At 35.1% G+C, this 12690-nt stretch overlaps 1 protein-coding gene across 1 annotated transcript; it reads left to right on the top strand.

The window, feature by feature from the left end:
• Positions 4545-8893, top strand: LOC18766135 (pentatricopeptide repeat-containing protein At2g20710, mitochondrial). The gene is made up of 2 exons (XM_007198840.2): positions 4545-4925; positions 7201-8893. Exons 1-2 carry the CDS (start codon positions 4656-4658, stop codon positions 8332-8334), a joined length of 1404 nt encoding a protein of 467 aa, XP_007198902.1. The 5' UTR covers positions 4545-4655; the 3' UTR covers positions 8335-8893.

Raw genomic sequence — 12690 nt, forward strand, 5'->3', positions numbered from 1 at the left:
TGCGACGGGAGGGAGTGAGAGAGAGAGAGAGAGAGAGAGAGAGAGAGAGAGAAATGAGGTTTTATATAATAAAAAATCTGATTTTTTCCTAATTACCATTTTGCCCCTCATGATATTTTAATCGCATGTTCTTCGTTAAAACTCCGATTCGAGCTCATTTCATGTCTATGAACTCATTTTGTCGTGCTCTACGCAACAGTGTATGTGGAATTGTCAAATTCCTTTTCGGTCAAAAAGTCAACGTTTCGTGAATACATTATTCCAAGGGCAAAATTGTCTTTCCACATAATAAATTACTAATTAAATATGAATTTTAGGTTTGGGTCATTACACTACCTTTCTTTAATAATTTATTCCAAGGGCAAAATTGTCTTTTTTTCTTAATAAATTACTAATTAAATATTAATTTAGGTTTGGGTTATTACATTTTGAGTTTTTTCTTTGGTTGATTTTTAATTGTTTGATTGATTGTTGAATTTTTGTGTATCTTGCCCTGTTCACCCCCTCTCATATTTATAAGATATGCTTTGGAGTACGGTTTCTTTCTTTTAATAATGGACGGCAAAATTCTCAAAAGATTTTTCATTTTTAAATACAAAGAAGAAGGGGTTTTTATCAATTCTGGCATATAAGCTCTTAGTAGTCAGCTCTTATGGCCATCACTTCCTTGCGCTTCTAAAAAGAAAACCTAATCCCTTTTTCCAATTTAACTGCCCCTTGTGAGGGCTCAAACTGTGATGGTTAGTTTGATCTTTCCAGATAAACAACTCCCTGCTTTCCTACTTATCTTTTTAGAAAATATAGCCTGCTTATCCCTTGGAAATGATATCTGCCAGATTTTCCTGAATATAGAAAAGGATTTTGATCTTTTCTCTGTTTGTGATAGACTGGGGAAATCTTCCTGTAAGAGTGCCTTCATTAATTCCCTGTTTAAATCCAGACTTTAGTTGAAATTGTTGACTTTTTCAAAGTCATAGTTACGTAGGCTTCCATGAGAACAGGTTTTTCAGAAAAAAAAAAAAAATATGCCAAATTGTTCCTGGGCTTTTTGAGAGAAATAGTAGATTTTGGAAACTGGGCCCAAATTCAATTCTTCTTTCATCAATCTGCTTAATTGTAACTGCCATTTAAATTGGCGTTTTTTACAACTCTGCCATTTTCGACAAAGTCGTGGGTTTCTGACGCGGATTGGGCTTTCTGATTTGCGGGCCTTTTGTGAGAAGTGGGCTGGCATGCGTTTTCCTTTGGCCCAAACAACTTCACATAGAGTTTTGATTGAATTTCTAGGTTAATTTCAATGGTGTTTGTTAGAGTTTTATCATAGATTTTAAAAGAGTTTATTAGAGTTTTAAATTTTTTTTTTTTTTTTTTGGGGTTGCTTCATTTTTCCATCAACAATATCTTTATGGTTTCATAATTAAGTTTCTCTATTCTTCATCATTCATTTCCTCTTCTTCTTTTTCTTACTCAATTTCTTCATTCCATAGTACTCCGTCTACTTCTTCCATATAATATAAATTGCACATATAATATTGTAAACAACTAATATAAAGAAGTAAAAGGTAAAACAAAAAAAAGGGTGCTTGTACATTGATAAAGAAGGTGTATGGGCCTTTTTCTTCTAGCAACTGTAAATGAGATGGGCTGCCGTAAAGGGCAGACTGATGAAATTGTCCCATTTTTGTCTGAGCTCGAAAATTAAGCCCCAAAATGCTTTGAAAGGGCAGCAAAGCCTTAGGAAGTATTTTGGTTACCCTCACCAACTAAAACAACAACAACTTACAGGTAATTTCGTAATGCTTACAGATAAACTCTTGAGCTTGGCATGAGAGGCATGTGACATAGAAGCAAAATCAACATGAGTTTAGCACTGAAGGGAAATTTAGGCTCTCTTGGGGAAAAAAGGGAAGTGTTAAATTGAGAAAGGAGAAGTTTGTAGGAGATTTGGCTAAGAAATGAGAAATAAAGAACAATGCTCTTCCGGCAGCTTGATAGATGCTCTGTTTGCCAGAAAAGGAAGATGGAGAAGAAAGGTGAATAGTGCACGAATTTACTGGATTTTTGCAGGTAAGAGAGGAAGTTTTCTCTCTCTGGGTCTGAGTTAGTTTTGTTGGGTGGAAGAGACCTCATTTTATAGCCGCTGGAAACCATCACTCCCCAAGAAACCCTAATGGCTTCTATCCATTTTGGCCAAGCTTTTCCCTTCCTTTCTCATCTCCTTCCTTGAATTTTCCCTTCTTGATGAAATCCCCTCTGCCTATTTGCACCAGATCAGAGTTTTTTTGAAGCTCAAGGCCCCACTTTTCCCGCAGCTGTCTCAATGAGAGACTTCCATTTCCAGCCATCTCTTTTATTGCTTTCCTTTCTTCTTTTTTTTCATGGCCAAGTCTGATGGAGAAAGAAGTTGGGATATATACGCTGGTTTGAAGGGTGCTTCTCTTCCTGGCATCTTACACGCTAATATCCCTTGATTCCTTGAATGTTTTGGCTTTGAAACTTGCTCCCCCCATGTGCTGGAACATCCCAGCAGCTCTGTTCAATGAATCTTCAGACCTTCTCTTTGTGGCTTCTATTTTTTAGCAAGGGGCTGGGGCTTTTGTGGCTCATTGTGGCAATTGTATGGGCTAAGGTGGTTCATTAAGTAAGTGGGCTATTTTATTAAACATTGGGCTTTTTGGTTGAGTCAATAGGCTATTTTGATTGGGCTATTGGGCTATTTTTTCCTCTCTTGTGCTCACCCACGTATTTCGACCAAAGAAATGGGCTTGAGTCCCGAGGCTCCCAAGCGACCCGAGACTTTCCATTTCTCGGCCCATCAAAGGGCCTCATGTTGATTTATTACCATCCATACCACAACCCACTCAAGCAAGTCCCGGGCATTTGAGTGGCTTGGACCCACTTAGGCTTGTAGTGTGGTTGGGTGCGAAATAATGATTTCGTGCTTGGCATGGCATGTCGCTTAGCATGTTTTAATTTTATCATCCTTGGGAAAGGCTGCAATGTTTGATTTCGGCATGGGCTTGTAGAGCTGGTATGCTTTATTTCAACTGCTAGCATGACGAATTATTTATTTAGCGTGGCACGTAAATTACAAGTCACATGTGGTGGGTTTTTGTGTACTACACCTTACGCCTCTTCTTAGTAGAACATCGTTTTGGGCTGATAATTTATTCGGGCCCAACCGTAAATTTTTTGGGTCTCAACAGAAGGCTATAGCATATATATAATATGATATAAAAAAAACAAATAAAAAATATCAGCAACCAAAATAAAAGGTTAAAAAAAAGAAGGAAAAGTAGAAAAAATAATAATAATAATTGGGATGCAATTGTACATCGATATATGATGCACAGCAATTATGGTCTAAAATATTGATGATATCAGAAATATCGGTAGTCCAAAAATATGGAAATTTCGATGGAAATATCGGGATATTATCGATATCGATAAAAATTGAATAAAAACCACGAAAATTGTAAGAAAAACTTGGAAATTTTTATTAAAACTTTGGAAAATGTTTATTTAGTCAATTATCTATTAGTTTATCAACAAAAAAATTAAAAGGAAATCATTACATGATGGATTTAACTGATTTAAGTTGATTATACAGTGAGATGGCAAATACTGTGAGTGTAAAAAATATGTAGTAATTAATGAAAAAAAGATTAAATACACCATAATCATTTATATATAATGATTTACTACAATATTTTACACTTTATACATTGCATGGTAAGATACATGAGTAACTTAGTACCACATTGAGTTCCTATGAGGTTAAAAAAAATTTCTATCTTCATCATCTCTATGTGCAGAGTAAGTGTATTGTGCAGAGTATTTATCAAATGATAAATCTCCAAAATCGTTTTGCATGTAATTGTTAACATGCCAAATATCCGTAATTTGAAAAAACCGAAATATCCTCGATATTTCAAACTATGATAGCAACAGCAACTACTCAAAGATAAGAGATTGGAGCTTTTATTTGTAACAGCAACAACAACTATTGGGAAAAAGAGAAACACACATTCAAAGACTATCGATAATGAAGATATATGATATATGATGTACAACAACAGCAACTATTGGGAAGACTATCGATGAAAGACATACATGTATGAAAGCTTAGTAGAAAATAGATTTTTTTTTTATCTCCACTTGACAAGCACATATGTTCAAAGATTGGAAAGCGTAGAGCACTTTCAAAGTTTCTAGGGTTGACATAAGATTTGTCAGGCCTTTTGTATTTATACTTAACACTTTAAATTCTAACGAAATTGAGTAACTCATTAATTCCTTCCAAATAAATGACTTTTTGAATACACCTAAACTTTGTTTGACTTCTAAAAAGTCATAATTGAATACACTTAGATTTCGATATATTTTTAAAATCAATTGAAATCTGAATTGAATACACCCAAATTTTTACGTACTCTTTTAAAATCTTAATTGAATACGCCTAAATTTTTAATTTTTTTTTTAAAACCTTAATTGAATGCACACTTTAGTTCACAATATTCTAATGGTTGCGCAGCACTCTTCTACAGTCTACTTATGCGGAGGTTAATGGTCACTAGCGTTACTAAAGTGAGCCTTAAAGAAATTTTCCATCAACCTTCCCAATTTCTACCTAGTCCCTGTGAAATTAGGGTTCGATGATTAAGCTTCTTGGTTCCAATCCATGGCATGGCAATGCCATTTTTGGGGTTTTGCGGACACTATTTTACTCAACTGAGGCCCTGGCCTCCTGTTCACCCCCATTCGAAACTCTGTACCATAGAATTTCGCGGGCTGGAAACCCTAGGGTTTCCATTGCCCCAGTGCTCGATCAGTGGGTCGAAGAAGGGAGAGACGTCAACAAATCAGAGCTCCAAAGTTTCGTCAAGATGCTCCGCAAATATCGCCGCTACAGCCACGCTCTTCAGGTAAAAGAAGAAACAAGAATCTTTTTTTTTTTTTACTTTATACAATTTTCTTGTATGATTTGTTTTATAGAAAATATAGTCAATGTGAAATGGAGTCAATTGTAGCATAATAAAGTTCATCACAAAATCCGATGATATTAGACTTGAAAGAAAAAAATTCACACGGAAGAGATTATGGTGGAAAATCATTAGCCCCAATTTATGAAAATTTAGAAGTATAAGCTAACTTTTACATATACAGTGCAGGTTGATGACATGAAAATTAATTTCTATAAGAACTGCATATGCTAGGAGGGTTATGCAGCTAAAGGTGCTAATCATTTTGGGAATTTTTTAAAATCATTTTAAGCAATAGATTATATTCTTTCCATGGAGAAGTGAATTGAATGAATGCAGTTTACATATTTAAAATATGAGCTTCATGAAAACAACACTTTGTTTCCGCATCAAATAAAATGACTGCGGTTTAGCTAGAGGTTGAATTTTCATATCTATGCTTGTTCTGGTACGTATGGTTGGGGAAAATGGATGAATATTTATTGGGTGGGTTACTCATTTCACGACCTTATAAGCTCTACATAGATGCATAACTTATTTCATGGGAATAAGACCAAGTCTGTTACTCTTCTCCGTTGGGACTTAGAAACTTTAAATGGTTTACACTGCTAGATTTTTTGTTCTTTTCTCATCTCTAGGGTGATTGTCATTAATATGTTTTTCAGGTGCTCATGGATTGTGTCTCATAGATGCTTTCTTATTGTGTTATTTACTTATCAAATAATATGCTTAAAAACACTCTGTTTTTCTTTCTATGATTTTCAACTACCATCACTCTTTTCTTAGACTGCTTTAGCTAGTAGAACCCACATGTTTCAGCCAGGGGCGGCCCTGGGGTGGTGCAAGTGGCGCCACCGCACAGGGCCCCCGATTCTTAAGGGCCCCCGAAAAAAAAAAAATATTTATATTATATATATATTAATATTATATGAATGGTATATATAGTATAGCGTCTGGATATTTGCACAACAGCGTGTTCAGGGGAGTTGGATGGAGCGCATCTCTCTTTGGCAAAAGGGCCCGAGTTCGATGCTCCTTGATGTCGTTCTACTGCCTAGCCTTTAACAAACAGGCAACATGGAAGCTTAACTTAACCACACCAAAGGAGGAATATATATGATATATCCCCCTTCTTAAAAATAAAATAAAAAAAGGTTTTCTCTTTCAAGAAAAGTACTTTCTTCATTCAAAACACCACGAAAAAAGCTTCATGGCTTCTTCTTTCTCTTAAACTCTGATTTTCTAGTAAGTAATAATCATTGTTCATCAATTTCTCTTTGGTTCTTTTTTCAATCCTTTGACAATTTTTGTTATTCTTTCAATTTTAGGAATTTGAACACCAAAAAGAGAAAACCCTAATTCCTGAATTCATAGACCACTCAAAATCGAATAGTCATATTCAAATCTCAATTCAAATTTAGGTATGTATCTAAATTCCAATCTATTCTATATATTACATGACTTATTTTATTAAATTATTATCATGTTGATGATTGGTTGTATGAGAATATAGTTTGTAGAAATATTTATCTATTTCTTGTTGGGGTTTTCTTTCAGGTTATAGGGTTTTAGAATTTTTCTTTGTAATCTAAACATGCCACCTACTAGAAAATACGTTTCTGGATATACAAAACGGCTTAGAAAAAGAAAAATCAAGGAATTGACTCAATCTCAAAGAGGAGCTCTTGATAGATTCATTGTTAGAGAATCACATGCTACAATTGATGAAAATATTTAAATTTTTATGAATTTGATTTCTGATTATCATTGCATATTTATTGATGGTGAATTTTAGTTATAAATTTTTTTTTTATGACATTAAGTTATGGCAAATTTTTATAGTATTTTCGTATTAGATTATGCGAGGCCCCAATTTAAGTTTCGCACAGGGCCCTCAAAATCTCAAGGACGGCCCTGGTTTCAGCCTGTAAAGTTCCACAAACCACCATTGAGAACGTAATAATGTATAATACAGATTCATAATAGAGTTGGTTTATTTTATGGATGCTAGTCACTACTTGTGTGTTGATGACCATGGTAAAAGATTCAGGTTATGTGCTTTGGAATTCTTAAGAAATGTTTCGTAAAGTGATCATTAACTCAAGCCATTGCTGGTTGATAGTTTATGTTCTGCATGTTATTTATTAAGACTCTGAAATCGTGACCGAAAAACCATAAAAGTGAAAATTGGAAGACCCTGAACGGTGTTATTTTTCAGATTTCAGAATGGATGAGTGATGCAAGGAACTATGATCTATCTCATGGAGACATTGCGATTCGGCTAGATTTGATCTCGAAAGTTTGTGGCCTAGAACAAGCTGAGATGTATTTTAATAGCCTCCCAGACCCATTGAGAAATTTCAAAGTGTATGGTGCTCTTTTATTCTGCTCTGTAGAGCATAAATCTTTGGAAAAGGCTGAGAATCTTTTCGAGAAGATGAAGGAGTTAGGTTATGTGAAAGGACCATTGCCTTATAATGTTATGTTAACCCTCTATTCGCAGTTGGGTCAACATGAAAAACTAGATATTCTGGTCAAAGAGATGGAAGAAAAAGTTATTGATTATGACAGCTTCACATTGAAGATTCAGTTGAACTTGTATGCAAACACTTCTGACATAGACAGAATGGAGAAGCTTTTAATGAAGATAGAAGCTAATCCTTTGGTCACAGTAGACTGGAATGGTTATGTTGTTGCAGCGAAAGGGTTCTTGAAAGCTGGCTTATTGGAGAAGGCATCATCAATGCTTAGGCGATCCGAGCAACTCGTTAGCAATCAAACAAGGACACTTGCTTATGAAATCTTCCTCAGTTTATACGCTGCTATTGGGAATAAAGAGGAGGTTTACCGTATTTGGAATATGTACAAATTTATGGCCAGATTTAAAAATTCCGGCTATCTTTGTATGTTAAGTTCATTAGTGAAGCTGGATGACATTGGTGGTGCTGAGATGATCTTGGAGGAATGGGAATCTGGGGCAAAGTTCTTTGACATTCGAATTCCCAACTTTCTGATCACTACTTACTGCAAGAAAGGTCTTTTGGTGAAGGCTGAATCATATATAAATAAGCTTGAAGAGAGCGGAAAGCCACTGGATGCAAGCACATGGACTCGTTTGGCGGCCGGTTATCATATGCATGGTCAGATGGCGAAGGCAGTGGAAACAATGAAAAGGGCAATATTGGCAAGTCAACCAGGATGGGAGTTGAATCATTTAATTTTGGCTGCATGTCTTGAGTACTTGAAAGAGAAGGGAAATTTGGAAGTTGCACACGAGCTTTTGAGTTTAATTAGAGAAAGGGATCATTTTTCAGAAGAATTGTGTGATAAATTAGAAAAGTATATTATTTAGGGGTTAACCTTAGAAGAGAGATGGGAAGTATCACAGTAACTTTTGAGATTGTTGACAGGAAGTAATGATCTGTACGACAAATTAGAAGCTTATACATATGGTGAATCTCAGGTTTTGGCCTTGATAAACTGAAATAGGATACTCATCGAGGGATTGATGAAGTCGAAGATGGGTAAAATTGAAGATGGAGACACATGGGATGGTGGAGCTTAAAAATGTGGTAGCAGCTAAATATATGTTTCAATCTGTAGAAGTTATGTTCTATGACCAACACCAAAAAACGAGAGGTGAACATCCCTGCCACACCAGTCCTTTGAATGCTGCAGATGATAGCTGCTAGTTGACCCTCAGCAAATACATTTTTCACCAATAAGCTGAAGGAATGTTGCTCTCCTTCGTGTTATCGTTCAATTTGAGGCGGATGGAATGAATGTGTACATGAGTTCCCTCAAAGAAATTTTTTGAAAGAGAGTTAGCCATCAAGAACATCTAGAAAGAGGAAATGAAGGGGTTTCTTTTTCTTTGTGTTCCACAGTGCATTAATTCATTGTTTTGATCTTTTGGTCGTGTCCTATGCCCTATGGTTACCCAAAACGTTCGGAGGGGAAAAAAAGAAGGAATTAACGATCTGAATTATCTATTTTTAAAAGTTTAGATGAAATAAAAAGAAGAATATATACCCTTGAAATATTATATGGAATAGTCCCGCAAGGGTGTATATATATAACCATTAAGACATCTACTTGTAATTTAGTGATCAAATAGTTTCAAATTCAAGTGATTTCCTACACAGATAATTTTTGAAGAAATACCTAAAAGATAAACGATTTTGATTATTGAAATACAACGTTGAGTGTGCGGAAGGGGCTCCATAAGAGTGTTATTGTTTGAAATCCACTATTATAAAGCAACATTATAGGATAGCCAATCTAAAGCTGGCCCCATTGCCTATTCTCAAGCCTATTATGAGGTCTTCAAAATGAAGAAATGCATTGTTGATATGATTCTATCGATCACAATACGTATCTTTAACCAAATCCCTCCTCTTACATGCTCCAAGGTGATCAAATAAAAAAATATTTTAAGTTTGAATCTTTTTCAATCAAAAAGCAAAAGTTACACAAAGTCCTAACAAAGCATGTGCAAATTGACCCGATCGACATGACGAGCAAACCAGCAGCCTGAGGGCCCCCATGCAAGACGAAAGGCACAAACCCTAATATTTATATTCAACCATCCAAAACCAAAGGTTATAGGGTTTGCCTGATTGCATGGAGAGATTAAGGTCTTCAAAAAGAGAAGCAAGTCAAAGAAGGTTAATCATCATCTTTCAATCAAAGCACACCCACTGTCACTGATGAGAGCAGTCATTTTCTTTGAACTTAAGCAAGCGAACCAAATTAACCTAAACTCCAATCAAACACCAAACCAACCCCACTACACTCAAATTTGTGTCACATTCGTGTTTTGCAACGAGCAAAGACAAAAAATAATGGGCCGGCGGTGGGTGTGACTTCAAAAAGAAAGGAGCCGAAAAGGAAAAAAAATTATTGAAGTAATTAAGGAGGATTTAATCCTCTCAAGTGCTTTCATGACCAGAAAACAAAATCAAACCAAACCAAATCCCCCTTCAAAGCTGGGCCTGTAATTATATCAACACTCACCGACAGAGAGATTACTGGTTGGACTTTTGTTGAAGTGGTTGTTGCACCATTTGTTCTTAAATCAAATTTTATCCCATGTCAAAATTGCTTTTTTTAAGGGAGATTCACTATTATACCTAATAGAGGGGCCCAATTTATTATTTTAAAAAAAAACCCTACATAAAATGCACTTTAGAAACACACTCAAAACCTATTTACGATATAACAAATTGGTTTTGAAATTCCTATAAATTACAAAACTACCATCAATTTATTATAACAAGCCCAACCCCAAAACCTCTACAACAACAAAAACCCAAGACACCCAATAAGGCATCAAAGTAATTTAATAATCAAAATTAAATTCAATATGGCCAACTGTCATTTTTTGAGTTTGTTTGTAGAAATGAAATGATATAGGATTTATCCATATCACTAGTGTTAAGAACGGATATATAATTAAATATCTCTTTTTCTTAATGCCATAGTGCTGACGTTGAGCAAGCCTCACAAACTAAATGGTTAAGATAAAAAGGGTTTATCTCCTTTGATGAAATACAAATCTATGGTTAAGATACGTATAGAATCCTTAGATTTGTAACACTTTTTATCGGTTAACTTTTAAGTGAAGCAGTTTTCGGATGAAAAAGAGCAATCTCAAACGGAAACTTAGAGCGATGCACTTACAGTGGCCCTGCATGCATGCGATTATTTCTGGTTGTTTTAGAAGTATGGGGGATAATATATATGGGTGACATGTCTTTCTCTGAAAGACAAACGTATTTGTATCCATCCTAGCTATCCGACAGTATTTGGGGTCAAGCAGAGGTAGGGATAGGATCAGAGACGTTTGTGATGTGAATACCAGAATCTTTTAGTGTAGAGAGTATTGCTTGGCAGCAACTTGAGTGCCGATTCCTTCCCACCACCGTAAGCAAAGTAGTGGTGGTGACCCTTTTGTCCACCATCCATGGGTAGATTTGTCATTACGCATTGGCCAAAGTCGTCGATGGCTTTAAAACTAGTTGACCACTTTTCTTGGAAGGTTCTCCAATATCATCATTCACCCGACATAAAAATTATTAGGTGTATCCGATACATAAGCCACTTACTTGACGATTTGAGATTTAGGGTTTAGATGGTAATAATAAGTCTGTTTTTTAGCGTTAGAAACTTAGAATGACCCTTTAGAGCTTATACTTTATGCGTTCTAAGTCTTAGATTTTGGGTGAACCTAAGCAATTGACGAATCCAAAATTAAAATCCCAAAATCCGAGTTCTAAATAGTGATTCTACTTCTAAATAATCAAACTATGTCGATAAATATGATATCAAAGTTGAAGAAAATTGAGCAGAAAGTCTCTTAATAACAATACATGTCTTATAATTTGAATGAATTTTATACACTAAGATAGCATATTACATGAATACACGTCTTATAATTTGAATAAATTCTAAAACCTAAAAATTAACATGTTACGTAAAGCATCGGATACGCAATAATTTCTCCATCCACAGCTTCCAAGTTGCTACCACTTGGTCCACCACAAGACATATATGTTTTGTTTTTGCGTGCGTAGCTAATGGGCGAATATGTTGCATAAAAGATATGATAGGAAAGAAAATGACATGCCTCGTCAGGTTGTTTGGATATGGATGCGGTGTTCTAACTAGACAAACCAACATTCAATTCCAACACTCCTTTCAGAGAAAAATGGTAAACTCAGCTAAGAAATTTCACCACCTCAAGTGATGACTATTCTTCATGTGGACCACTTTTCTTGTTTTGGGTTGCCTCAGTCAATATGCAACCATAGTCCATACTTCCATTGGCGTCTAATGAATGAATCGCAACTATTCAAAGATTGAATATTATCAAAACCAAAAAAACACAAAAACAAAAAATACTAAGGAAGGAACTATCATAGCTAGGCTTAAGAGTTTTTTTTTTTTTTTTTTTTTTTTTTTTTTAAAAGGAAGAAGGTAGGTAGAATCGAGTCGAGTCTAGTCAAACCAACTACCAATTTGCTTAAACTTAGATGTCTTTGAAAAATCTGTCGAGCTCGAGTTAAGCTTGATTAACTAGTTGATCAAGCTTGGCTTGGATACTTCTTTTCAAGTTTGAGCTTTGCTTTGCATATTGGATGAGCCAAGCTTGCATTTGGCTTAGCTTTTCCTATATTTGATTTGTAAACCTAGATCTACTTGGAGTAAGTAACCATATGCAATTCTCATATTATTTGTTTATTTATTTCTATCAATGATATCTCTTTTTCTTATTACATGGATGGGGCCAAAGCCCAATCTATATCTAAATGATTTTTCTTGCTTACATGGGGCCCGGAAGCCCAAGGAAACCAACAAGAATGATTTCTCAAATCACAAAATTACAAAAATGATCAGTTAATGGTGATTTTATTATTATTATATTATTGATCAATTATTGGCAGCTGTTAGCGGCCTTTCAACATGGTAATTCTTCACTCCTCCTTTGTAAAAAAATAATAATAATAATAACACAATATGATGACTTTTTTGGACTTACCAATAACAATACCCTCATGTTCAACAGTTTTTTTTTTTTTTTTTTGGACATAAACAGATCAATAATCAAAGCAAAAACTTGCATGGCAAATTCCTCACAACAAAACAACCAAAAGTACCAATTGTGGAATTCTGTATTGCAGAGAGTCCTTTGATTTCTTTAGATTCG

This window comes from Prunus persica, chromosome G3 (genome assembly GCF_000346465.2).
Source record: "Prunus persica cultivar Lovell chromosome G3, Prunus_persica_NCBIv2, whole genome shotgun sequence".
NCBI classification, from domain to species: domain Eukaryota; kingdom Viridiplantae; phylum Streptophyta; class Magnoliopsida; order Rosales; family Rosaceae; genus Prunus; species Prunus persica.

Bases quoted from the DNA above. Each gene is read 5' to 3' on its own strand.
- LOC18766135 (XM_007198840.2), top strand. From the start codon at position 4,656: ATGATTAAGCTTCTTGGTTCCAATCCATGGCATGGCAATGCCATTTTT. The intron at 4,926-7,200 runs GTAAAAGAAGAA...GTTATTTTTCAG, and splicing joins GCTACAGCCACGCTCTTCAG to ATTTCAGAATGGATGAGTGA.